The sequence below is a fragment of the Alosa sapidissima genome, chromosome 7 (genome assembly GCF_018492685.1).
Source record: "Alosa sapidissima isolate fAloSap1 chromosome 7, fAloSap1.pri, whole genome shotgun sequence".
NCBI classification, from domain to species: domain Eukaryota; kingdom Metazoa; phylum Chordata; class Actinopteri; order Clupeiformes; family Clupeidae; genus Alosa; species Alosa sapidissima.
This window is the reverse complement of record NC_055963.1, coordinates 16,960,903-16,988,505: the sequence shown is the minus strand read 5'-3', so window position 1 is coordinate 16,988,505 and position 27,603 is coordinate 16,960,903. Positions and strand designations below refer to the sequence as shown.

Below are 27,603 nucleotides of genomic sequence, written 5' to 3'. Positions count from 1 at the left end.
TTAACAGGTCCATCTGGGTTCACCCAGGCTACAGAGAAGATTCTTATTTGTATAAAGTGGTATGAAATGATGGTGATATAAGTAAACCTATGATGAACAATTTGACATGTCAAAATGAAATGACCTAGACCACCTTCATCTTTCCCTTTCCTCTATTCCTTTCCTGTCCTCTCTTCTCCTCCTCTCCCTTCTCTTCTATCCTTCTCTTTTCTTCTCTTTTCTTCTCTCATATCTTTCTCTTCTCTTCTCTTCTCTTCCGCTCCTCTCTCCTCTCTCCTGTGCCTGAAGGTGTGGATAATGGGCAGGACATCCCCAGGGATCTCCTGGTGGGGATCTACCAGCGCATTCAGAAGTGGGAGCTGAGGACCAATGACGACCACGTGTCCCAAGTCCAGGCGGTGGAGAGAGTGGTGGTCGGCAAGAAGCCAGTGAGTCCATCACAACAACTTTATACTGCAACCTCATGGAGACACTTTAGATTCTGACTTCAGGAGCACTCTGGCTTCAGTAGTGAAGTGATGTGTATCTATGTGTGTGTGTGTGTGTGTGTGTGTGTGTGTGTAGGTGCTGTCTCTGCCCCATCGTAGGCTGGTGTGTTGCTGTCAGCTGTATGAAGTCCCTGACACAAACCGACCCCAGAGAACAGGAGTTCATCAGAGAGAGGTCTTCCTCTTCAACGACCTGCTGGTGGTAAGACTCTTAATCTTCTCACACACTCTCGGCAATTTGCCCGGCACTTGGCGACTCAAAAGTTTAAATCATTTTTTCGTCGTCAACTGTTTTTTGCCTGTGATCGCTGAATTGCATTAACATTCTGTGGGCTCTGGTTGCTAATGTCTTGCCATTTGAATGGGGCTTTGGAGGGACCTTACTTCACTAACATTCTTGATTAACACACACAGCTCTGTGTAATAACACAGTGTTGGTCAAATGGATAAAAAAAAATTCTGCTTGTAGTTACAGTAAATTCATTCTAGTTTATAATTATTATTTAAAAAAACTTTTCAACTAAAAGAAAAACAATATTGAAATTGTTCTTTTTGAAAAATTCACTTCAGCTGTGTAGATTATGGAGTCGCTATGGCAACCTTGGAGGAGTCACCACGGTCACTACAGTTCCTCTATCTGTCACGGCCACAGCTCTAGGGAGTAGCCAATGCTAGTTTATTTCACAGTCCTGGGACCAAGAGATAACATATAAATATGAACTATGACATATATAACTTTTTCAAACTGTTACTGTTTATTTTGAATATATAATGTTCATATTCTGTAAGTCGCTTTGGACAAAACAGTTTTAATGTGCATGAATTTGGGATTTTCAGTGACCCTAATCTTTTTTCCACTTCCTCAGGTCACAAAGATCTTCCAGAAGAAGAAGACCTCGGTGACATACAGCTTCAGACAGTCCTTCCCATTGGTGGAGATGCAAGTCCACATGTTCCAGAACTCCTGTAAGGCCTCTCCTCTATCCTATCCGGCCTTTGCCTTCACCACTCTCACTTGTGTCATTTGCTTATACAAATCCTAGTGATGATGAAAAATCAATATTAAAGCAACACCAAAGCACTTTTCCTGTCGCACGCACGCTATTTGTTTATCATGCACTGGCTTTGGAAATAACGAGGGCTACAGACAAGGTAGAGTAGGTTGCATGATTTTATGAAAGTATGATGTATTGCGACATCAGAAGCAAGTCAAATTTGTAGTTTCTCATGTGTCATTCCATCGAACTACAGATCCGCTACCTGATCTGGCAAACTTGCATAGTGCGGTTATAGCCGATAGAGGGTCGCGAACAGAAAGCAGAAATGCCGTTCACCCTGTTACGAGTTGATGAACCACTGAAAAGATTTTGGAAACAATATTTTAAGGTACAAAAAACTCTTTGGTGTTGCTTTAAAGGTGCTCTAAGCGATGTCATACATTTTTTAGGCTAAAACATCACCTCACCATCCGCTAGCTGCCTGTGTCCTGAATACACTGTAAAAAAAACGTGATCTCTGTGTCTCTGACAACCCAGGTTCCAAAAACGGCCACAAAACAACTTGCAAGCAAACCTTGCTCATAAAAACATAACAAACTGTTCCAGCAAATCACCGACGAGGTGCGCATTTAGGAGAGTTTCAATTCCACTGGAGGGAGGGGGAGGAAGTAGCAAGCTTGCTTTCTGTTTTGTTTGAACGTCAACAGAAGTGACGTTACCCAGCATCGCTTAGAGCACCTTTAATCTCATTCAGATTGAGGTGGTTCTTATTCAGCTCAGCAGTACCTCCTCATCACGTGTCTCAGTCCTCACAGGAGTCAATTTAGCCACTGCAATTTTCACAATTGTCTCGGAGGAGAAACCCCCCCCCAACCCCCTTGAAACTCTTCTTTTTTGCCTCCAAACATTAAACTGTCTAGCGCCACAGAGTGTAGGGGTTCCTTCTCAAGGGCCCATCATATGGCTTCCCCTATTACATGGCTTAAATGGTGTAAACAAGACAAAATTATCATTATCAATAAAATAACACTTAAGCAATGTGTCCTGTATCATCTGCTTGGACATCAGCAAAACTAAATTAGTTCCACATGGATAAAATTTGACCTTGATCTGCATCTTATAAGGTTGTGTAAGCCTAAGGGTCCTTACATTGGAGGGCTAAAGACCTGGACTTGAAGTCCTTGAATTTCACATTGAGGAAAAAAAGGGAACCCTGGATATATCAAACAAACATCAATGAAAATACTAATGATGAAAAATGTGTATATCTATATCTGTATCTGTATCTGTATTGGATGTTGTGGACTCTGTTTCTCTCTTTCTTGTATGATGACTTTCACATTATATTCTCTCTCTCTCTCCCTCTTCTCTCTCTCTCTCTATCTCGCTCTCTTTCTCTCTCTCCATCATGCAGACTACCCTCACGGTGTGAGACTGACGTCGGCCATCCCAGGCGGAGAGAGGAAGGGGCTGATCGTGTTCGCGGCTCCGAGTCAGCAGGACCGCACGCGCTTCATCAGCGACCTGCGCGAGAGCATCGCAGAGGTGCAGGAGATGGAGAAGTACCGTGTGGAGTGTGAGTAGCTCTCCCTGGTGGCCACTGGGAGGAACGGCTGAGTAGCCAGCACTGCTCAAACTCAGTTCCTCTATTTCAATGCACACCATTCACAATGTGACCTGATATTCCCATTTTCACCTTTCTGAAAGCTTTTACGATATTCTCTGTTGAATGACAGTCAGTGTCCTCTTTTTTAAATCTCTATCACTGCTGAGAACGGCTTTCTGTTTACATGTTTTAGCATCTTCTTTTCATCCTGTTTTTTCTTTCTCCCACCATCCCCCACTCTATCTATTTCCTCCCACTCACTCTCTGATGCGATCTATGCCCCCTCTCCTCTCTCTCTCTCTCTCTCTCTCTCTCTCTCTCTCTCTCTCTCTCTCTCACTCTCTCTCTCTCTTTCTCTCTGTAGCGGAGTTGGAGAAGCAGAAGGGCGTGATGCGGCCCAGCCTGCTGACGGGCAGTGTGGTCGGGGGGATGAAGAATGACGTGGTGAACGGCACCCTGGGAAGGCCCAGTCTGGACGACACCTACGCCCCGTCTGAAGGCCTGAAACGCAGCGCTCTCAGCTCGTCCCTCAGGGACCTCTCTGACGCAGGTAATACGCACACACACACACACACACACACACACACACTCATAGACACACAGACACACATACACACACACACACACACACACTCATAGACACTTACATACCCACACACACACACAAACACACACTCATGTACGCACGCACATACAACACACAGATATACATAAGTAACACATACTAAAATTCACCTGGATGTACATACTGAAACATACAGTAGACGCACATATACGTGTGCATTGACAATGCTATGCAGTGCAATGCAGTGTATTGACAATGCTAATCAATAGCACAAGTAAGCACATACCGCTGGAAAAAAAATAAAAGTACATAATCATAGTAGAATGTCTATTATATAGCTATATGTACCCATACATATATTAGCCTATGCATGTATCTTTTTCTTTTTTCTTTCTCTTTCTCTTTCTCTTTCACACACACACACACACACACACACACACACACACACACACACACACACCGCCACAGTGTCAGATGGTAGCACACCTGTATTGTGTTATATCCACAGATGACATATTAAATACAGGTGTAGTATTTCTCTTCAGTGCTAATGTTCAAAAAAGGAAAGAATATGTATGTGTTTTAAATACCGGTAATACTACTACTACTACTACTAATAATAATAATAAGCTTTGTATAGCACCTTTTACACACAGAATGCAGCTCAAAGTGCTTTACATTTGGAGTATTTAACACCATAATAGGCTAGCTCAGCTATTCAGCTAATAAAGCTTAACAGAATGGATGAATAGCTTTTGTCATCTTAGAATACTAAGCATTTGAAGTTACTAATATTCTAATAGTAATAATATATGCTTATGTCAAGTCAAGTCAATTCAGAATGCTGAAGAGAATGTTCAACCTGTAAAACGTGTAGAACTTGTAAAAGGGGTATTTGGTATGTGACTTTAAAATGGGTCAACCTACAGTGACCTAATGAGTGTTCGTTTATACCACTCTGTGGTCTAATGATCATTAGTTAATTAGTTGTTAATTGTTAATTGCTCATTTGCTGTGCCCTAACCCGACTCTGATTGGTTGGGCACAGGGAAGCGTGGTCGCCGAAACAGTGTTGGTTCTCTGGACAGTACCATGGAAGTAAGTCTGTCAGACTGAAGATGATTGTCAGTGCACAACCAGATAGCTGCAGCTGCCCCTGGCCTGGGTGTGGCTCTGACCTGGTCTGAGTTGGCCTGGGTTTGGCCCAGTTCCTTCCCAGTGGCAGCAGCAGTTTGGTTCTGTGTTTAAACCCAAAGCCCATTGATGCATGGAGATGGAGTCATGTTGCATGGTGCTTTAATTGGTGTCAAAATGTAGATTTATAAACGGCACAGTTTGTCCCCTTCTGCATGCCGTCATCATGTGTGCTGGTCAGAATCAAAGATTTTAGAACAGAGCACAGCATAGCACTCTAGAATCTTTGGTCAGAATGCTCTCAGCATGCATGTGTGGACATGTACTGTATGTCTGTTGTGGAATGCATGTTTGAATCTGTGTCTGCCCTCTAATAAATCAGGGAGGAGCCTTAGTTTGGCATTGTCAGTGAGTTGCATCATTTGTAGTTGTAGCATGTTTGTGGTTGTGCGCGTATGCATGTAGTTTGTATTTCACATGGGGCTGTTTTTGTGAGTGAGTTACTGAAACACAGCCTGACAATCACTCTAAACAACTCACCCCCCTCCCCCCACCCCCTTACGACACCCCTCCCCTCCCTCCCCTAAAACTCCACACCCACCTTACACCACCTCCACCCTTACAACTTGTTACATCCGTTTGTAAACTACTGTCTCTCCCCTTTATTCCTTTGCACTGAAATCTCTCGCTCACCCCTTTCTCTTCAAACTCCTCTCTTCCTCCTTCTCCTCCTCCTCCTAATTATTTCACCTCCATCTTATTGGCGTTTCACCTTGTTTGGCATATTCTTGTTTCTTTATTTCCCCTGAAACACCTCTCTTCTTCCTCTCTCATCCTCACGCTTTCTGATGACTTTCTAATCCTCTCTTAATGCCACCTTTTCATTCCAACGCTCTCCCATGATCCTTCACTCTCATTTTCACTTCTAATCATAACTTACTCTCTCTGTTCTATTATTCCCCTCAAAACTATTGTCTATCCACCCTGGACCCTGACATCATACCTCTCCACATCTAACTCTCCATCTTTCTGTATCCCTGACAACCCATTGTGATGCCCATCTCTCTCTGGTCTCTTGCCTGTGCTGCTGCTACTGATTGCTCTTCACTCTCCTCTCACTTCACCTGTTTGAGCTCTGCTCTTTATACTTATTCTCTGTGTTTTCTGTCTACTGTATTTCCCTCCACACCAACTCCCATTTCTTCATTTGTGTACTCTGCCTCATGTTTTGCATTCACCCTCACCTCCCACCCTCATTGACTGTGAGACCTCATCCTGTTTTGTTCTCTCTTTCTTTCTCTCTCTCCTCATCCACATCCTTCCTTTTTCTCCCTCTCTCTTTCCCTTCCTCCCTCTCTCTCTCCCTCCCTCTCTCTCTTTTCTTCCCTCCCTCCCTCTCTCTCTCTCTATCTCCCTCTTTCTCTCCCTCTCTCCCTCCCTCACTCTCCCTCTCTCTACCCCTCACTCCCTCCCTCTCTCTCTTCCTCTATTGCTCCCTCTCTCTCTCTCTCCCTCCCTCCCCCCACCCCCCCTCTCTTTTCTCTTAGGGTTCCATCATTAGCAGCCCTCGTCCTCACCAGCGCTACCCCGTAGCCACTGTGCTCCCCAGCAGCAGCTTTGGCCTGGACGACTACCGGCCGCAGCGCCCCATCCTGAGCCCCGGAGTAATGGGGATGGGGGGTGGGCCGGGGCTCGCACACACGCCTGGGGGGGTGACTGGAGGTGGGCTAGTCTCCAACAGCAGCGCGGCGGCGCTACCCTCCTGCTCGATGGCGTCGGCGTCGGTGGGGGTGGGGGGTGGCGGAGGGGGGGGCAGCAGCAGCAGCAGCAGCAGCACTGGACTGACGGGCGCAGGGTCTTTCCTGGGCTCCCTGTTTGGGGGCAAGCGGGCCAAGGTGCCCCCCGTGCCGCCTATCATCCCCCCGGGGCCACCCTACCCGGCCCCGGTGCAGCCGCCTTCTACCGGAGGTCCCCCGCTGTCGGCCTCGCCCATGTCGCCCACGGCCCTGTGCCCGGTGGATGGGGGGGGTCCCTCCAAGATCCAGGCGCTGCACGCGCAGTACTGCCACGCCAACGTGGTGGTTGGGCAGCCGCCCCCACCGCCGTACTACCACCACCATCGCTACCACGTGCAGACGGTGCCTTCGCCTGGCCAGGCACAGCACACACACACGCTCGCGCACACACACGCGCACACGCTGCAGCGGGTCACGCTGCCGCGCAGGCCCCTCTCCAACCCCGCCTCCTCGCACGGCCCGTATCCGCCGCTGTCCCAGCATGCTTTGGTGTTGCAGGGACGCTACGTCACTGCGAACATGGCGGCGAGCTGCCCCCCTCCCCCACTTTCTCCTCACTCCCCACTCTCGCACCACCCCCAGTTTGCCCTTTTCCACACGCAGGCGCCTCCCGCACTCTCGGCAGCCAGAGGGGGGCTCATCGGCGGGGCTGGGCCGTTGGCGGTGGCGGTGGGGGTCCCTGGCAAGCTCCCTTTGACGCTCTCGCACTCGCACCCGCACCCGCACGCACACTCCCACACCCACGTGCACACGCCGCACCCCGGCACGCACCCCGTCCACCAGCCACATTTCGTCTTCGGCGCGCCGCCCCCCGCTGCCGTCGCTTTCGCAGCAGGCGCCACCGGCTCTGCCGTCCGCTTCCGTCACTGCCCACCACGCGCCCCAGGCCGCCCAGTATCTGCCCCAGTACCCTCCACTGTCCTCAATCCCCCCTCCCCCCCCCCCACTCCCCTTTACCCCCCCCTTCCACCCCCCTTACCCCGCTTTCCCCTCTGTCCCCACACCCCCCCCAGCACCCAGGCCAGCCACAGCCCGTTGCCCCCCCACCTCCGCCCCAGCCGGCTCCGCCACCACCGACCGGGCCTGGGGCCACCGGAACCACTGGCAGCTCCAAGTCCAAACCTACCAACCGGATCAGTACTGTGGTGTGAGCCACGGGAGGGAGATGGTGCGCTTGATGCCCTCCCGGGGGCATCAGGGGCACCAGGGAGGGCATCATGGGCAGGCGGCCACCATTAGCAGGATGGAGGGAGTGGCGCAGGAGGGAGGCAGGGCCAGGGCAGACAGCTGCAGCAGCAGCAGCAGCAACGCAGCAGCCAATAAGAAGAAACGCAGCCTCCTGAGACTCTGCTACTTCCACCTGCGATTCCCACAGGTGTAGAGGAGAGGAGCACCGGACTGCAGCACTGACAACCCACGCCTGACAACACACACACACACACACACACACACACACACACAGTTCGTTCAGACATGAGTAAAGACACACATGAGTAAAAACACACATACATAAGGACAGCTATAGACTCATACTTGCATATACATTCTCACACACGTACATAGATACACACAAGCACAATCGGGCACTTAAAATACATACACCTCAAACTATTCCACACAATTACACAAACACACACACACACACACACACATACACACACAGTATCAAATGATGAGACATGCTCTTGCACAATCCAAAAACATGCTCTTGCAAAACTCTTGCACTCATTCTCAAAGATACACACGCACAGCCCCACACACCTTTTTTAGAAGCACACTCCTGAGACAAAACAGACCATAATATTCAGACGTAGGTATAGACATACAGTCTCAAGGGTAGTTTCATCTGCCACTGACTGCTCCCAGGTGTGTTGGCAGCACAGTGTAGTATAAGCACACCGCAGCTACACAGACCTTAAACAATAGAGCGCATTATGCTTCAAATGTGACGTGGCTGGCACTTAGCAAATGTGTGCCTTGGCACATTGCCATATTCAGTTGCTTGTATGGTGGACAACTTCATCACACTTATCACATTAAAGGTAAAGAGGGCTTCTCGCTCCATCAAGAGTATACCTCTCTGTTGTCGCAATGCAATATGTAAGAATATGTCACATGAGTTTTTTTCCCACTGCCACTGAATTATTACAGGTTGATAAATACACAAAGTAAACATGAGATTTAAAGCATAGATGCAAGATGACTAGTACACACTTGATACAGACAAGTGTGTGTGTGTGTGTGTGTGTGCATACACAGCCACTCAAAATGAGTGTGCACATAACCAGTATGTGGCACATTCCTGAAATGTCTGTATAGCCATATAACTGATGCTGAGGGTCCACATGCACACGACACAGGCTCCTGCATGACGTACCATTTATCAGACATACCTAAAACAGACTATCAGCCTTCCTCAAGGACCTGCACTGCAGACAAATACTCTTTACTGGGCAAACTTCAGCCAGATTGCAGAAGACTGAAGACCAGAATGGAGTGAATCGCTCACTCTTTGACCCCTCCTTCATACCCGGGTAACAGAATGAGTTTGTGAAGTGTGTCTGGGGTATTCATTTTGGAATGTTCGCTAAATATAATTAATTTGCTATATCGGTCTTTCACCGAGTGAGTTTTGTTTTCCTATAATCAACACCAGTAAAACAGTTGTTTGCTGTTATGGGTCAAAGGGTGGCCATGAGAATCCTGTTATTTCGTTTTTAATATAATTCCCTAAATATTAAGGCTTCAGCCCAGCACATGTTAAAATTTACGAACTTTTTTTTGAATCCATGTGAAACAATCAGGTATTTTCCAGATGCAAAAAAATCTGCTCTGATATGTAATGCTACTCGACTTTCCCTTGATATTGTCATATTTGTCCTTTCTGGATGACCTGGGTGTAAATGTGAACCCAGTATTTCATAACACTGCCATGGCCTCAGTCCCTTTAAAAACCCATACTGCAGCCAGCAGGATTCGGAGACTGTTTGTGTTCATCCTCCAAGCTATGGAAGGAAAAGGATGCATCTCCCAGAACCAATCAGTGGTAGATTATAAGGAAACATGTATCACCATCATGAGTCATACAAAAAAAGTAGTCTGTCCACACCCCGATCCCCTTCCCTTGAATAGAAAATGTCATTTATATCCAGAGACTGGCATTAGAACTGGTGCTGTCACACAGTTCTGTTGTGATTCCAACACTTGATTCCATTCCCTTTGATTCTTTCCTCCAGTGTTCCTCCATGCTCTTCCACAGATGCCTGTAGAGAAAGCCAGCAGGTCTTAACACAGGTTTCTTTCTGGTGGTTGAGTGGGACTCATATGCATTCCACAATAGGAACTTTGCATTGACAATGCTAATAATATTTTTGAGGAAGTTCTTGAGATATTTTTTGCCAGTATATAAATGTTTCTTATAAATTTTATTATTGTCAAATATATTTATTGTTCTTGCCAGTTACAAATTATAAAGATGTTATAAATATTATAAAGAATAGCTATATATATATTTAAACCCTCAATCTTCTGGGAAGAGATGGAAGTATGAAGGTGTGTGTTTGAGGTGTGAACAGTTTTTAGATTTTCTTTGGTGAGTGATATTGACAACAATGAATCTTGCTGAGACCATTTTAAATGTTGATATTATTGTTGGTATTTGTTTTGTTCTTTTTTCAATTTTGAGTATTGTGCCAACCTGGACCCTCTTTTGATGTCCTTTTTTGAAGGGAAGCTGTTTCTTATGTTGTTTTCTAGATCCTCATTTTGTTTAATAAGGGAACACACGATTGAATTGTGCTGTTGTCTCACTGAAAATATAAAAGGACTACCACTATACAAAACTCCAAAGCACCAATGTCTGTCAGACAAAAGTTATGATGGTACTAACTGCTACATGCAACTGTTATACATGTACTTTTCACAGGACCAACGTCCCTTTGGAATGCAATATCTGCTTTAGATTTCCATAGTTGCAAATAGGTTCCTTAGGACCTTGAACAGCCTGACAGCAGATTGTGGGATATGTAGGATCAGGCCCCAAATCCAGCAGCATAATGGAATATGTAAGATCAGGCCCCAAAACCAGCAGCATCAGCAGCAACTGCATTTCCATGCCACTCTATCAGGAGTCCTGTGCATAAGGTCACTTGCCGTTACATTAGGTGTGTGCAAGCACAGAGGATGTTTTGTTTTATTTCATTTTTAGTTGTTTATTTATTTATTATTTTTATTCTTTTTCCTTTCCTCTCGGCCAAATACAGGTATATATATATATATATATATATATATATATATACTTACTGTATTAATGCAGTTTTGTGGTTTTGCACATGTGTGAATTCAGAGGCTCAACACTGCCTCAATTATCTCTTCTGCTTGTTGTCATGGAGACTTTGCCTAGTCTCATGACACCACCCTTTTTTCCTTCTAAGAATGTTTAAGGTCCAGTTGTAAGCACATGTTCATATTGTTAGTATGAAACTGCCTCTGGACCAACAGATTGAGAAGGTTTTTCTATCTGATTGGATGGACATTCTCTCTCCTGCCCCGGCTTTGTGTGAACTTATTCAATACATATAGTATAAATATAACATTCTGACTTTCCAGGCAATGTCACCTCATGCATATCCAGATACTTGCATTCACATGATTTATAGCCTACAGTATGTCATTGGGAAGGACATATGCCCTCTGTGTAGTAAAGGATACATTTGAATCGGGATGGATTTGATATAAATAGGGAGCCCATAGGTTCACTCCCAGAGCCCCATATAAAAATCGTCCTAGTCCTCTCCCGTGAACCCTATTGCATGAAGACAAAAAAAAACATCTGCACTTAACTGCATCAAGTGTGTTGTATAGACCTGAATGTAAATATATTATCTGGTAATATTATTTAAATATTGACGATGGAATGGACTTTTTTCCTGTCTGTATTTCAGGTTTGTGTGCGTGTCAACGTACTGTATGTGCCTATGTGAGAGGACGGGAGTGTTCTTTGAAAATTGCATTTATTTGGTACACAGGATAAGGAAGGTCCATTGTTACTTTAATCCTGTGTAAGAATGTGTACATGAGAGGTGTTTTAACTATTTTATGGCAGATAACAAGTATATGACTCAATCAATTGTATATACAATATAAAACGGAATGAATACAGAGGAATATAATGTTAATATTTATTGCTTCTGAAATATAAAGTGTCCTTGCTGTGGATAACTGCTAGGCTCATGCTTGTCTTTTTATCCCATTTTCAATACTCCACTCACCCAACTAATCCATTCAACTTTTAATATTGTTTTGATTTCCACTGACTTCTCAGAACAAAATGCAATGTATCCCATCATTATAGATGGTTATGGTTACCAAAGATATCTAGGCTCAAGGATAAAAAATATATTGCAATAGTACAAGATCAAGTAGTTATAGCATTAAGTTCAAGTTTATTGCCATGTGTACTCATAAAATGTATCAGTAATTACATTTCTTATAGAGTGCTTATAGGTTTAGATTTGATGACAAGTAAATTTCCCTGGTGTGGGATTAAATAAAGTCTTATTTTATGTTGGCCTAGGCCTAGAAAATTATTCCCCTGTTGGTTAAAAGTCTTGTAAGTGTGAAGTTGTGTCTACACTGACTAAAGCATTATCATTTCTACTGATATTTTATCAGCAGCCGTAACCTGCCCCGTCTTCAGTTCTGTTCTGGGACTTCAACAAACATAATTTGACACAAAAAATACATCCCATTGATTTCTCTCATTAGGAAAGACTTCAACAGATTACATTTTTAAATAAATATTTTCATTGCCTATTTGCCACCGTGTTATTTCCTATATGAACTTCAGAGTGAAGTATGTTGTCAAAGGCTGGTTGGTCCAAGTTATTTGCATAAAAAAAAAAAAACCTGAGAAATTAACCTATATTCGACTGTATCTAAAATTAGACCAGCCTTCAAATGCACTTCTGCGCAAATTCAGTGACTGGTCCTACTTCTCGCAAAATCACAACAACTATTACTCCGCGTCACATTTATTAATACACATTGTAGAAATAATGTGATATTATGGCACCAGCATATTTTATCCATTGCTGGCGTGCTGACTTTTTAAATCAATACGTAATGTTTGTGTATCCATGCATTTTCTACAAAAAAATAAAATAGCTGTTAAATAAATTAGTGCGAACTATAGAAGTGGAGGGATGGTTGTACGTGTTCCCAATACACAGTCAAGTCAAGCTTTCCCAAACGATTATCAGTATATGTAGGGGTTGTGCTTAGGCAGTGATGAAACTAAGATGGCGTGTAGCACAGGCAGGATGAACGGTGGCTAACAAGCTAGCTGAACCTCTGTTACTGTTAACTTCATGGTGTGATTTATTAAATTAAACACATCATATATTGAACCAAATACAACTGGAGTGTACCTAACAAAGGATCTTATCAACGACTCTACACTTTGAATAGACACAGAGACTGCGATCGCTGGGATGGGCTGAAAAGAGGAGGCCGCAGAACTGCAGCCACCCAGAGAGTGACCCAGTGCCGAACAATAGACCCTGTGGCCATTCAAGACACCGACCAGCCAGGTCATATTTTATCAGATTGTGTCATTATTAACTCCGAATCAACAATTGTCGTTTCTGAAGAAGTACCCCGACGAAGCACCATCTATTTTACAGCATGTAAGACATCAGCACACAAGCTATCATTGGTTAAAATGGGGAATATGAACATTAGCTAGCTTGGATAGACAGTTTAACGTGTGATAAACTCTTGGCATAGTGCTACAGGGCTAACGTTCGTTGGCTTGTGATAACAGGTATAACGAGAGCCTACTGGGCAAGTGATGCCTATCTGCGTTGTTTACATGTGGAAACTTGCCTGATTCATTTGAAGAAACATTGGTGGCTAGCTAGAGAATGGTTTTGTATAAACAATAACACAAAGCTAGAAGGTTAGCTGGCCAACAGACCAAAGATAACGACAGTTGCTAGCAAGCTCGTAAACGTTGGGAATAGTTGAGGAACATCAGCTACATAATCTCATGTAACGTTAATCACTCTACACGGGTGTTGTATCACATAGTGGCAAGTGTGAGCTTCTGTCATCATTCTGGTGATGGTTTGTGTTACATAGGTTTTATATGAGGTACACAAAGTTATCTTAATTAGCCTTGATAAAGTAACGTGACTAACTTAACGCTACCCTTTCTTCGCTAGCTAGCTAGCTAGCAACAAGAAGCTAATGTTAGCTAACAAAACAGACTGGACTCCGGTCTGACAGTCAGGGTAGCTTCTATGGCTAGACAAGGAGTTTAAACTAAGCTAGGCCCGTAATTTGGACGTTGGCTAATTTTGTAAGTGAATATCAAGGTAATAACGTAAATTGGGTAGGTAGCCAATAACCACACGAGGTATACAGGCCAACTTACAACTTAGTTAGGACCGTAGCTCTTGAACCATTCAACATTACGTTTTTCTTATTAGCGTTGCTGACCCATTGTTGAACCAGGTATCATGTTAGATAGCCATTCAGCCAATATTAGGCAACTAACGTTAGTGTTAAAACTGGATTTCTCATGCATGTCAGGATACTTAAGTGTCGAATAACTCGTTAGTTATTAGTTAGCCTTTTACATAGCTAAATACTGAAGTTATCGTTGGCACCAGAAGAATCGCTCATGCTAGACTCGATCTATAGCTAGCTCACCATTATTCAGAACTTGTGTACGTGCAGAGGTACCCTGACCTGCATAAGGCTAACCATCCGGGGTTTTTTTTATGGGCAGGAGAAATGCCCATCTCCAAACGTAGTCGGTTATAGTTTGCTAACGGTATTATATCAAACTGCGTTATTTAAATGCGTTTATGACATTATTGAATACTGCGTGTGTGAAAGCGTTAAAGGCTCAGTTTAAGGCTGAATATGCATGGCGTCCCTTGTGTTTATGTGAGAGGCGGCCTTTCGTCGATGAATTCGGGCCCTGGGGAGAATATCCGCTTGTCAGCTTAGGCCTTGTTTGGATATTTCGTCCTTTTAACGAAACATTGGCTTTTTTGCCTGGGGTACGTATAATATTGTCCTCTCTTTCTTGATGGCAATCTCGTGGATGATAAGATTGCTATGCTGAACTCAAAGATGTTTGTGTTGTTTGCTACTTCTGTTGATATATTTATGGTCGCTTTTCATCCGGTCGGCGTTATTTAATCACTTGAGATATGTGCATACATCTCTTCTAACAGACCTTTAGGAACATAAATAACGTTCCTGGTAGGTTTACCTAACAGGTTTGGGGAATAATTAAATAATTTGTACCTGAAGTGATGACTGTCAGGGCCTCTAATAGACAATGTTGTCTTGCCCCTCCCCCATTTTCCGTAACCAAGGTTTGGAAGAGGTATTTGGGTTGAATAAGAAGTCTTTGAACTGAACTTAAACATTTTGTTTGGCCTTTTTCGCTGTCATGGTGAAGTGGTTCTTGTTTGAATGTGTGTTTGGTATGGCTAGAAGTTTTTAGTACAGTTCATGGCCTGACAGACTAATCAGCCAGGTTTTCTGGCCATGTGAGTCTTTCTTCTTTGTTCCTCACACCAATCAAGGATGTTGTTGTTTATGGGCTCTAGCTATCATTCAAATGCATTTTAATTTTGAAATGCTGACATTTAGGGTGGAGAGCTTTGTTTTCATGCTAAGCTCCAGGCACTAGTCCTTATGTCCATATGTAGCCCTTGCTAGAAAAACTCAGTTAGCTGGAATTTGGATACTGTTAAAGGCCTACGGGGTCAAGCTATACCTTTTCTGAGTAATCATGAATTACAGTAGTTGGTGGTCATGTTTTTGCTAGACACTGTGTAAGAAGTTGTTATACTAAAGTTATATTGGGCTAAATCACTTGGCCCTTGCTGCAGCTACATGTTCTTTGTCAAGCCCAGCTTTCTATGGAAAGTCAAAGGAGGCTCGGGTCAGATCACATGCTGGTTTGTTTCGTAGTTGTCTTCGATCTGGGTTGCCTTCCTGTTTGTTATGGTCTCTGTTAAATCACATTCAAATTGCCTAGTCAGCACAGCGTATGTTTAGAGGTAACAGCGAGTTGACTACTTCAGATTAACATTTCAGTTCAGAATCTGCTTTAAGAGACTTTCAGTAGGGACATAACATCTTGGATGCTTGCCTTTACACCCTCCTCGTTCTCTAGTTTTCTATCAGTGTGTGATCAGATGCCTATGAACTTCCCTTTTTTAGCATGAGGCTCTCTTTCTCCTTCGCCCCTCTAGGCCTGTGCTGTCTGAAGGCCTGTCAGCATAAAAAAGACAGAATGTAGTTTTTCTAAATACTAAATCTCCTTCATTTGAACTACATTGGCAAATTAAGGTAGCAGCTAATTAATTTAGGGGATTACCTTTTGCTCAGTCTTTGTATGAGATTAAGTGCAGCTCTCCTCCTCCCTAAACCAGAGACACTGGCCATAGTGCTACGCTACGCTAGTCTGTAATGATGGCATTCTCTGATGTAGCTAATTGCCTTGTTTGAAAAAAAGAATCTTTTTAATAATTCTTTTTTTTTTACTCTTGAATTTATTTTAAGGTGATCAGATTATGATGATCATGTTTGCCTTCTTTTTTTGTTTTGTCCAAGCTGGAAGATCAGGGTCATGTTTTGCTAAACAAGCAATTGTGTAGCGGGACGTTGGAACTCTTAACTTCTAGGCTAACTGATCCTTAAACGTGGCACTTCTCTGTTGTCAGGGCGATGGAGGCCGAGGAGTTTGTGCCGCCGCCAGAGTGTCCAGTCTTCGAGCCGTCATGGGAAGAGTTCGCCGACCCGCTGGGGTACATCGCCAAGATCCGTCCAATCGCAGAGAAGTCCGGAATCTGCAAGATCAGACCACCTGCTGTAAGCTCAGACCATCTTTGTTGTTGTTGTTTTATTTGTTTTCCTTTGATTGTTTTCTGTATGGTATCCATTCATGTGTATTATCAGTATCAGGTTGACCACGGTCAGTAAAAATACATGGTACCATATAATTTAAAGAAAGTGTAACAGTTCAATTAATATACAGTAGTCCTGTGGTATACATTCTGATGAGGTGTCTGTTTTTAGATGCAAAATAACTCAATTTGTTGCAAATGTCACGTGTGGGCTTGAGTTCGGTACTGATGCATCAGAAGCAGACTACCTTGTGTGGAAGTCCTTCCTGCTTCACTGCACCAGAAACTGCACCATCCCTGAATCATATGATGTCTCTTCTCTTTCATCATTTGTGTTTGTCTCTCCCAGGACTGGCAGCCGCCATTTGCTGTTGAGGTTGACAACTTTCGCTTCACCCCCCGAATACAGAGACTCAATGAGCTGGAGGTCTGTCTCGAATCGTTGTTTATTTTTGGTTTATGTGTATCTTGTGTACATTCCTTTGCCCTCCTTAAAAAAACAATAACAGTATCTTCGAGGAAGTGTGTTTTTTTTTCTGAATACTTTTGATCTATTGTTCTAGTACACTTGGCCAAGCAGTAAATTGTAAACATTTCACATTTCTTCTACCAATTTGAGGAAATGAAGCTAACCAATGCTAGAGAGATACAGTTAAAATTATCATATTAAAATTATCATAACCCTACTAAGATGGAAAAACAAACCTAAGCATATTCAAGCGCGGTACATGTGTTGCTCTAGATGTTCTAGCAGTAAAACTGATGACAGATGTCGTGTGTGTGTGTGTGTGCGCGCGTGTGTGTGTGTGTGTGTGTGCGCGCACGCCAGTGCCAGTATGGGGGAGATTTCACGTGTTTGTGTGTGAGAGAATGCAAATGCCTGATGAGCCTTTCCCCTCCTGGCCTGTCCCTAGGCTGAAACGCGAGTGAAGCTCAACTATCTGGACCGGATCGCCAAATTCTGGGAGATTCAGGCGTCCTCCCTCAAGATTCCTAACATAGAGAGGCGCATCCTGGACCTTTACAGCCTGTCAAAGGTACAGTCTGGACACGCAGAGATGGAGAGAGATCATGGTGATCCGCTGCGTGAGCACACATAAATACTAGGGGTGTAACTGTACACCGAAGTCACGGTTCGGTTCATACATCGGTTTGGACATCACGGTTCGGTACAATGGAGGGAAAAGCAAAACAAAAATGCAAAAAGCAATTTTTTTCTTTTATTGTGCATGTTTTAGGCTGTACCACCCAGTGTCATACAGTCTCTTCCCCGAGCTATCTGCAACAGCCTGAAGTGTGTAAGATGTAGGCTAAACAGTACAATAAGTACCCAGACTCCATCTATAACTTGTAAACAAAATAAGACAATCGGCTATAAAACTGAAAATAGGCCTACAGCATCTCTTATTTCTGAAAGTGCGAATTACATAGAATAATGATTTTTAAAAATCCACTTAAGCAAGACCTTCAACATTCGTGTTTAGTTGTATATGGAAGGGTCTACAATTTGCCTCAATATTTTTCAGTGTGTGTACAGTAATAATCTACTAACTGTGAAAATATCACACTATTTTGCCTTTAAAAAAAAAACGAAATTGCTCCTTTCATTTCATAAACAGACTACAACTACAAGTCACGTGACTTTGCCCTTCGACGTTAACTCACCATAGCATGATTTGTTTATTAGCCTGGTTAGCATTGACACTTTCTTTTACTGTCTATGCACTTAACACTACCATCTCCTCATGTGAGAAGTTACAAGTTACCCTAACATAAAGGTAATTACCACGTGATTTACATAGCTTTCTGTCATTACGAAATAATTTAATTTAAGCCATAGGTTTTGGCCCTATTTGTATTTTTTTTTTTTTTTCGTTTCAGTCATTGGTAGCCTACATCATCTGGGTGATGGCTTCGAATATGTGTAGCATGTTCGATATATTTCCACTTACATACCCAACAACTGCTGACACACAACTCCAACACACAGTTTCATCTTATCCACCACTCTCTCGTCTGTACTACTGTAACTGAAGTTCTCAAACTTGCGATCTTAAAGAGACCAGCGGATCCTCCAACTCTTGTGGGTCGCCACCACTCGCTTAGTGCTGCTATCTCTGACTGACTGACTCGACCGACGACCTGAGAAAAAAATAACATGGGCGCCAATCAGAGCTTCAGAGCTAAGGCGAGGCTACAGATTAGCGTTAGGTGTCGCTAAAGAACTCTCGTACTTAACAGTAATTGCGCATTACATTAATTAATCCGCACACAAGTTTTATGTATTTTTATACCGTGTATTCTCTGTGTAAATTCATGCACCGAACTGTGACGCCCGTACCGTTTCGGTTCAATACGAATACATGAACCGTTACACCCCTAATGAATACACAAAAGATGGAATGTGTTTATCAATACTATGCAGAGAGGTTGAAGGCAGACACACTGACTCATTAATGGGAAAAATAAACATGCAGTTCAAATCAACATTGCGGCTTCTGCCCATCTGGCTGATTTATATGAGCTGGAGTACTGATAGGATTTTAAATGGTGCAGTCTTGGTTAAAGCTGTTTAAACTACATTACCCAGACTCCTCCTTGTTGACAGAGTCTATGCAGGACAGCATGGCTATAGTCTGCCACAGAGGTCATTGACAGGATCCTTGGCCTTGCCATTGATTTAAAGTGAGTCTTGTGTGTGTGTGTGTCTTTGTCTTGCAGATCGTTACGGAAGAGGGGGGCTTTGAGCTGGTCAGTAAGGAGCGGCGATGGGCCCGCGTGGCTCAGAAGTTGGGGTACCCCCCGGGCAAGAACATTGGCTCCCTCCTAAGGTCGCACTACGAGAGGATCGTCTACCCCTTTGAGATGTTCCAGTCTGGCGCCAGCCTACCGGTAGCGCCTCTCTCTCTCCTTTCTCTTTTTCCGTCACTGTCATCATTTATATTGCACTAAATTGGAATATGCTTTGAATATGAATTTGAATAAATAATTTTGTGCTATATACACTACAGTGCATGCGGTTGTAGAGGGAGAGTGGCATGTTGGGGAATGCACTTACACAAACTGACATGGCCACTGGGAGGGGTAGTTAAAATGTATAATTCAGTTTCATGCACCACCATTGGTGACCTATATTGAGAGCAAACGAATGAATGAAGCCCTAAGTGGCATAGATTCAGACAGAGTTTTGCGGTGTGTTGAGCCATGCAACTGAACTGGGGTGTGTGTCTGTAAACAGACGTGACACGGTTGAATGGTTTATGAAGTGCTGTGTGTGTAATGTGTCAGACATCTCGTCCTTTGGCGATATATTACCCCCCCCCCCCCCCAGTGGTGAGGTCACAGTGGTTGAGTAAACACCAAAAGCACATTACTCACCCAGGGACAAAAAAGTGTCAGACAGACCCCTCAAGGTTTACTTAGAGCAACGATGCATGGTGACTCATCTTTGAGCCTCTGACAAGGATGTTCATGAGGAATTTAATATATGTATTTCTTAGTGCTGTCAAAAGAGCGCATTCATTTCGATTAATTAATTGCAGAAAGAATAATGTGTTAAAAAAAAATGAACGCTGATTAATTGCATTTCGTAGTGACATTTGACCCAGTGCAGTCTGGCTACTGCGACTGAAGGAGGCAGATGAGAGCACTGCTAGGTCCTGTGAATGAAACATTTAGTCTACATTTAAAAAAACGCCTAGACCACTCCTGTTGACAGGAGTATCATTCTCTACTATTTCTGCAGTAAGGAATTTCCATTGCCTACCATAGGAATTCGTCGAGTCTGAAGTATCACCTCCATGCAAAGCAATCCGGAGTTAGCACACCTCTTGATGATAATAATGCTAGCCGCTAGCCGTATTGTTTACTTGGCCTACCCTATGACCCACTAACTAACTAACCGACCAACTCCCTTACTAAATCGACTACATTTGTTGTACACTTGAAACAAAATGTCTAAACTTCACAAGTATGTTGAAGGTGGTTACATTTATTTCTTACGTTTAATTCCAATAACTTCACACATTACATTTCCGTTCGGACTTGTACGCTGCTTTTCTTTGTCTCGTTTTTCCTACTATTTAGTTTCATCTTTTTCTACTCGACTACTTGAACTGCTCTATTTCTTATCCTGGACTGCCACCTACTGGATAGAAAAGGCAACAACATAGTAATTATGTGAATAAAATCTACATGTTTGAATGGCCAAAAAAAGGACAAAATCATGGACGGTATACCACACATTACCTTGGTGTTAAGGTACTGCACATGTCATTGACAGTGAGTGGAAACAATCATTTGCATTTATCATGCTAAAAATCTGACCAGGCACTACGCTGGAAATGGGGAAATTATAATAAAAGAGAGAGACGTTGAACTCTCCATTGATTCACTCGTCTGCCAAAATAGTTTTTAAAATGTGTTCATAGAAAAAATGGATGCATGCGGATTCATTTAGATTAATTAATCACAGAGTATGTAATTAATTTGATTTTTTTAATCGCCTCACACCCATAGTATTTATCTCAAACTTGCCAAACATTTTCATTTTGAAAGTGTGTGTGTGTGTAGATTGAGACATGTTTGACTGGGCTTGCTTCAATGAATGTGTCAGAGTGAGCCAGATGATCTTGCTGACTAAAACATCGGAACCTGCAAATGTTCCTTACAGACCAGGAAGTAAAAAAAAAAGTGTTGTGTTTAGTGAAACTCACTATCGTTTCCCTCATCCAAGCTCTTTTCTTCTATGCTCTTGGTCAGACGTGTAAGCCGCGGCCCTTTGACAGTGAAGAGGTGGACAGGGAGTACAAGCCCCACTCCATTCCCCTGCGCCAATCCGTCCAGCCCTCCAAGATGAGCAGCTATGGACGACGGGCCAATCGGCTGCAGCCGGAGGTGAGTGACATGTTCCTTCACTATGGGGATGGAACACTGAATGGCCCTCCCATTTAGCTGCTCCCTTAACAGAACCCTCACTCATTTGTTTTTGTTTTTTCTGCACATGAAACTGTGAACTCAAAGTTGTCAAAGGAAGTCTTGTGATGTAGTTTTCTTTAAGATGACATTATGGAATAACAATAACATTTAACATAAATTAAATGTAACTAGAATTAAATCTAAACTATCAGATTTAAACTAAAATTAATACAATCTAAAACGGGTCAGTATCCACCTAAGCATAGGTGGATTCCATGCAGTCTAGGTGTCATCACAGCTGTACACGAGATGTACCTAAAGGCAGAATGAATTTACTTTAACATATCCAGTTTATTTTCCCTTTAAAATGTATTGTTCTAAATGTAAATGTAGATATTACAGTATGTTCCCAAACAAAGTGTCTACACTCTGTAAATATGACTCTCCAATCTTATGCCGATTCCAAGTTTTTCAAGGTTTCATAGAGATGTGAAGCAGATCTGATTACTAGCCTGTTCCACACGTCATTTTAGGGTGAGCTTACCCTTGCTCAATTAGTTACACAACATCAGGATTGTCAGGTTTGTAAAACTACAGATTACGAAGCACACATGTTATTTAAAACTCAGGGATTTCATTTCTGCGTAATAGATTGCATCTAAATAGATTTTCCTTTTAGTCGTGAAACCTTTTAAAACATTAGCTGTGAAGTTTATTATTATTATGTATCAATAATAAGAGGAAGCTGTTTGTTTAGCTGTTTTGTTCTGTCTCTCACAATAACAACCCTAAAGATGTAGAAGTCAGGGTGAACATGCCGATGCATAGGTATGCTTCTGCTGGATCCATGAGTCCTCCCCCTCACTGCTCTCCTGGCCATCTGATTGGCCCACGCTTCTCATCAGCCGGCGCTGATGATGCACTCCAGAGTCGTCCCAGCATGCTTTGCTATCTATGTGCTGCAATGTTCTCCAAAATGCATTTGTCCTGTGGATCTGTCCCCTGCTCCATCCTCTTCTGTCTCTGCTCTCGCTCACTACACACTTTTACACACACACACACACACACACACACACACATTGACAGTAACACTGTCTTGACATTTGAGGGAAAATAAGTGAGCATTCCACATATTATATTAATTTGAAGTATCTGGAAGAAAAACTACACAGCCACACATCCAGTACATACGTTTGTATGTTTACAAATGTAGTTTCAGTTTTATTATAGTCCTCTCTAGTTCCTCACTCCCACGCCCATGTTCATCTGTGCTGTGATCATCACCATGGGAATCCATAGTCGGCTTCTGTCTCCACCATTTCACTGTTGACTTTATCGGTCTGCTTCCCATGTCTATCATTTGTGTATCCTCCATTAGCTAGTATTGGTTGGCCAAATGGATTCACTCGCACAATGTGTCTCTTGTGTGGTAGAGCCATGCAATTGAAGTGGGGCTTGTGTAATTGTGGAGCTTTTGTAGAATCTCAATGATTACTCTGGAATATATTATTTAGTGTAAATCTGCCTCAGATGAAAGCCTGACTGAATAGTGCACAAAATGTCCCTCAGCTCTTCCAGAGTTATCTAGCTCTTAAGAAGATTATGGAGAATATGTAGCTCTCTTGAGGTGATTGATCACAATAATCCATATTCTCTGCAAACCCATTTAAATTGGTAGGTCATTTGTTTGTGATCAGTGAGTTCAAATGAGATTTAAATCAAATAATAAAAACAGTTAAATAGCCATCAGTTTTCTTGGCCCTAATAATGGACATTAAAGCTCAAGGAAAATCTCAACAGTTGGACTACTTCCTCTGTGCACTATGCCAACTCTTGTGTGATGTCGGTGTGTGGATTTCAACTGTATATATGTGCCCTTAATTAATCTCCCCCTCCCCCTCAGTGAATGCAAATGTTAATGAAATGTAGGTGTCCTTGTCATTGTCAACAACACACACATTCTCTTTCTCTCACACACACACACACACACACACACTCTTTTGTTCTTCTCCAGTTTTGTCTTTATCCCTAAACCATCTTTTTGTCGAGAAACGTCGTTTTTTTTCCTTCCCCTCTCTGCCATCTTTTCCCCCCTCTCCCTCTGTTGTCCATTCTCTCCATCAGTTCTCTCTTCTTTTTCTCAGTCCATTGTTGCTGTTGTTGTCTTCCCATGCAGGGTGCGGAAGATCCGAACCCCCACCCCCCCACCACAGGCTCTCAACACATCTCCTCGGTACTGCCTCTCTCTATCACTCTCTAACTCTCTTCTTTCATATCCTCTCTCTCTCTCTCTCTCTCTCTCTCTCTCTCTCTCTCTCTCTCTCTCTCTCTCTCTCTCTGAGAGTTGAACTAATCCAGCCTCCACCATGTGGCTCCTCTCCTCTCGTCTCGCTCTGACGTGACCAAACTACCGCACCCCCTACTTCCTCTTTGTCTGTCCATTGTTTGGGGCATCAGAGTGGCTCCATTCACGACTTGCTGCTGTGTGTCAGCTGGTGATAATGCAGTCCTGTCCTCTGTCCCTCATAGCATCTGTGTTGGTGTGATTGTCTGCTGTCTTTGGTCGCGCACACACAAACACACACTACTTCCTCACCCTACTCATAACCCACCGTTCTCTCTGACTCTTTCAGCCATTGCTTGTCCTAACTTGAACAGCACTGATATTAACACCACTGCTTCCTCGTGATGTTTGTGTGTGTGCGCGAGTGCTTGAGAGCGAGAGAGAGAGGTGTGTGTGTGTGTGTGTGTGCGAGCGAGCGAAAGATGTGCTTGTACATTTGTTTATGAGAGAGTGGGGTGTATGTTTGTTTTGAGTGTGTGTGTGTTGGGGCTGCTTCCTGGGCTGGTCTGTGTTTTCCCCCTGTTAACCCCGTTGTGCTCCTCTGCTGCTGTGTCAGTCACATGTTGCTTCAGACGCTTTTGTTTTTTGTAAGCTGCTGTGGTGCCCTTCTGTTTGAGTGCATCTCTGTGGAGGAACCTCAGGGTCAGAAGTTTCAGGAACCATTACAACCTTTGGAACTATTAGAACCTACTGCATGGACAATAAAGGACAGGAGAATAGTCACGTCATGCATTCACACAAATCAAGCAAACAGGCCTGTAACGATTTTCACATAAACACAGATGATCCAATGATGGCAAATTAAAAAACGGACATTGACTGACAGGATATTATATCATTATAGACTCAGCTCCCAGTGATTGACACTCATTCAGACTTATCAGCATTAGTCAGTGTTAAGTGTGGGTGGAAGTTAGATGTAGACTAGCTGTTGGCCAGTGTTGAGCGTGGGTGTAGGTTAGGTGTAGCTGTCAGATTTAGCTTGGTCCCTGCTCCACCTGCTGTTCCTGATGTGGGTTCTGTGTTCTTCCAGCCGGAACCCACTGAGGAGGACATCGAGAAGAACCCTGAGCTGAAGAAGCTGCAGATCTACGGAGCCGGACCCAAGATGATGGGGCTCGGCCTGGTGCCCCGAGATAAGGGCACCCGCAAGAAAGGTACTGAAGCGTGTGTGTGTGTGTGTGTGTCTCGGCATATATATGTGTTTATTGCTGCAGTAATCAAATACGGTTCCCCCTTTGGAGGCTAATTAAGAGTTTCTGCTTTAAACTAAAGCCTTCCTGAAAACTTGAACATGCTCAAAGCTGAAATGGTGAAAGTCAACTCAAAAGTCCAAACCGTATCAAACCTGCCCGCTATCCCTCAGACGAGCTGCCTCAGACGTTGACGGTGCGTGACGGCGGGGCCGTGGTTAAGGAGGAGCCCGGCGAGATGCGGGTCTCAGAGGGGGACCCCAACATCCCGGTGCCCCCTCCCAGCCTTACGGTGAAGGAGGAGGTAAAGCGTGAGGAGGCGGACGGGGACGTGAGCCTGAAGGAGGCGCCGGAAGAGGAGGAGGAGGAGTCCGGGGGAGACGAACCCTGCACCAAGATGACCATGAGGCTCAGGCGCAACATCAACAACCCACAGTTTGTGAGTGTGCCTCAGGAGGTGGGCTAGTGGCTCAACACTCACACAGATACACACGTACACGCATGAACACACGCATAGATACATGCATTCAATTCATACAAGTGTCAAAACTGCAGTTTTCTGAGTATCGAAACAGTTTTGCCGTTTTTGAGGAAATATTTGCAGTTCTTATGCAGGAAATACAGTATTTTTGACACTGAAAACTGGAAACTGTATTGTACTGCATAGTAGCCTACTGTAGGTTTACTGCAGAAATGCAGTATTTTGGACATGAAAATACTAAGGTACTGCACTTTATTGTACTATAACACTTTAAAAACTGCAGTTATTTTTTGTAGGGGAGGTTATTTGGTAATATTGGTAAATGCTGCAGATACACAGATCTACATAAAACATATATTAATTTACTTTGAAGTGACTAGGGCTAGTTTGCAGCATGACATTTTATTGTGCATATTAATAAATTGCACTTAATAACGCAAAATTATTTTTTATCCGATTACTGGATTAATCGATGAAATAATCGCTAGAATACTCGATTTCAAAAAGAATCGATAGCTGCAGTGCAGCCCTACACATATCGCCTTGTCTGTCTACCTGTATGTCATACTTCCTGTCATCACCATTGTCTAAGTCGAACCTTGAGCTTTAAAACTTTATTTCCTCCTGATATCAACCCCCTCTGGCTCTCTCCAGTTGTCTCATTCTCTTTCTCTCTCTCTCTCTTCTCATACTCTTTCTCTCCTTGTTTCTTCCCTCATTCTCTTTCTCTCTACGTTATTTCTCTCTTTCCTTATTCTCTTTCCCTTTCTTTCTCTCTTCCCTCATTCTCTTTCTCTCTGCGTTCTCTTTCTCTCTTCCCTCATTCTCTTTCTCTCTGCGTTCTTTCTCTCTTCCCTCATTCTCTTTCTCTCTGCGTTCTCTTTCTCTCTTCCCTCATTCTCTTTTCCTTTCTTTCTCTCTTTAGTCTCCCTCTGTTTTGCGTCTCACTCCGTTTTTGATCCTCCCCTCAGGTGGACTCGTTTGTGTGTCGGATGTGTGGTCGTGGCGACGACGACGAGAAGCTGTTGCTGTGCGACGGTTGTGATGACAACTACCACACTTTCTGCCTCCTGCCCCCCCTCACAGACCCCCCCAAGGGCAACTGGCGATGTCCGAAGTGTGTGGCCGAGGTAAGAATCACACTCATATTTCCACTTCCATGTAATGAGTAGGCTTGGGTATCGAATATCGAGTATTGGTTGGAACCAGGACTATCTTTGCGATTTTCCCGGAATCGTTCAAAAGTTTAAATTTCGATTCCTACTTTCGATTCCCAGTCCGCCGACCGGAAGAAGAAACGGCTGAACACCAACGAAGAAGCGCATAGTTCATAGAATTAAAATTCATGGAGAATGTCAGACTATTTCATTCAGAAAGCACGGTTCCCGCGGATCCCTAAAAAGTCTTAAATACAACTGAATTTTCGAAAGAGAGGTATAAAATGTGCGTATGGGACCGCCAGCGAGTGCAAGAGAGCGAGTGATGTCTCCATCCAGTTTCGTGTATTTAAAACGCAATTGTATAAGTGACTAGGCTATTAGGCTACGGGAGGAAGTGTAGTGGTTGCAGAGTGAAGATGTTTTTCACGGGTTTGGTTAAAGGTGTGAAAACGGTAATAATACAGTAGGCCTATGTACAAAATAATATGCCTGACGTTTTCGTGGTGTAGCTGTGGCCTGAGAGATAGACAGGTAGCCTACGTGGAATGAGGGAGCCTATGGTAGAATGAGCTGGAGAAAGAGTTGGTAAGCCAGTTAGCGATAGGTTGGCCATATGTTTGAATTTAGGCCGGACATATGGATTTTAAAAGCCCTGTCCGGCGTCCGGCGCAGCCTCAAGCCAGACACTCATTTGTTCTCCTTTTTGGAGTTGCGCTTGGCATCTAAAGTCTTTGCTCGGACGCAGCATCGTTTCACAAACTATGGACACGAAGACTGCTGGTCAAATTATGTGCAGTGCTTCGCAATCAGGAGGAAATACTGTATATGTTAAGTTGATCTGTTTGCATCTTTCCAGCGTGTGTTGCTGGCCTAGCCTAGGGAAGAAAATATCTGTCTAAGTTATAATAGCCTACCTGTAATATCTGCCAGCAGCTTGCTTGCCAGCGTTTCCCAGTAGGCTAGGCCTACTTCGCAAAAGTTGTGAAATA

At 43.6% G+C, this 27,603-nt stretch overlaps 2 protein-coding genes across 15 annotated transcripts in view; both read left to right on the top strand.

Moving 5' to 3' along the window:
- The window catches only part of iqsec2b (IQ motif and Sec7 domain ArfGEF 2b), a 92,219-nt gene extending 80,061 nt beyond the window's left edge, over positions 1-12,158 (top strand). For 4 of the 7 annotated variants that reach the window (XM_042096878.1, XM_042096883.1, XM_042096881.1 and 1 more), the window contains exons 8-14: positions 289-428; positions 565-690; positions 1,355-1,454; positions 2,901-3,062; positions 3,457-3,642; positions 4,706-4,755; positions 6,339-12,158. In XM_042096878.1, coding sequence (XP_041952812.1) covers positions 289-428; positions 565-690; positions 1,355-1,454; positions 2,901-3,062; positions 3,457-3,642; positions 4,706-4,755; positions 6,339-7,826 — 2,252 coding nt within the window. In that variant the 3' untranslated portion in view covers positions 7,827-12,158. The remainder of the gene's footprint in view (positions 1-288; positions 429-564; positions 691-1,354; positions 1,455-2,900; positions 3,063-3,456; positions 3,643-4,705; positions 4,756-6,338) is intronic. The other 3 variants (XM_042096879.1, XM_042096884.1, XM_042096885.1) reach the window with 3 other exon arrangements.
- A 702-nt stretch (positions 12,159-12,860) lies between these two features.
- Positions 12,861-27,603, top strand: part of kdm5c (lysine (K)-specific demethylase 5C) — a 30,406-nt gene continuing 15,663 nt past the window's right edge. Inside the window, exons 1-11 of one of the 8 annotated variants that reach the window (XM_042097516.1) lie at positions 12,876-12,958; positions 13,056-13,177; positions 16,337-16,484; positions 16,869-16,946; positions 17,434-17,556; positions 19,241-19,411; positions 21,281-21,415; positions 23,613-23,669; positions 24,814-24,937; positions 25,147-25,412; positions 26,426-26,584. In XM_042097516.1, coding sequence (XP_041953450.1) covers positions 12,956-12,958; positions 13,056-13,177; positions 16,337-16,484; positions 16,869-16,946; positions 17,434-17,556; positions 19,241-19,411; positions 21,281-21,415; positions 23,613-23,669; positions 24,814-24,937; positions 25,147-25,412; positions 26,426-26,584 — 1,386 coding nt within the window. In that variant the 5' untranslated portion in view covers positions 12,876-12,955. Of the gene's footprint in view, positions 13,274-14,164; positions 14,657-16,336; positions 16,485-16,868; positions 16,947-17,433; positions 17,557-19,240; positions 19,412-21,280; positions 21,416-23,612; positions 23,670-24,813; positions 24,938-25,146; positions 25,431-26,425; positions 26,585-27,603 lie in introns of those variants that run through there. The other 7 variants (XM_042097515.1, XM_042097518.1, XM_042097517.1 and 4 more) reach the window with 7 other exon arrangements.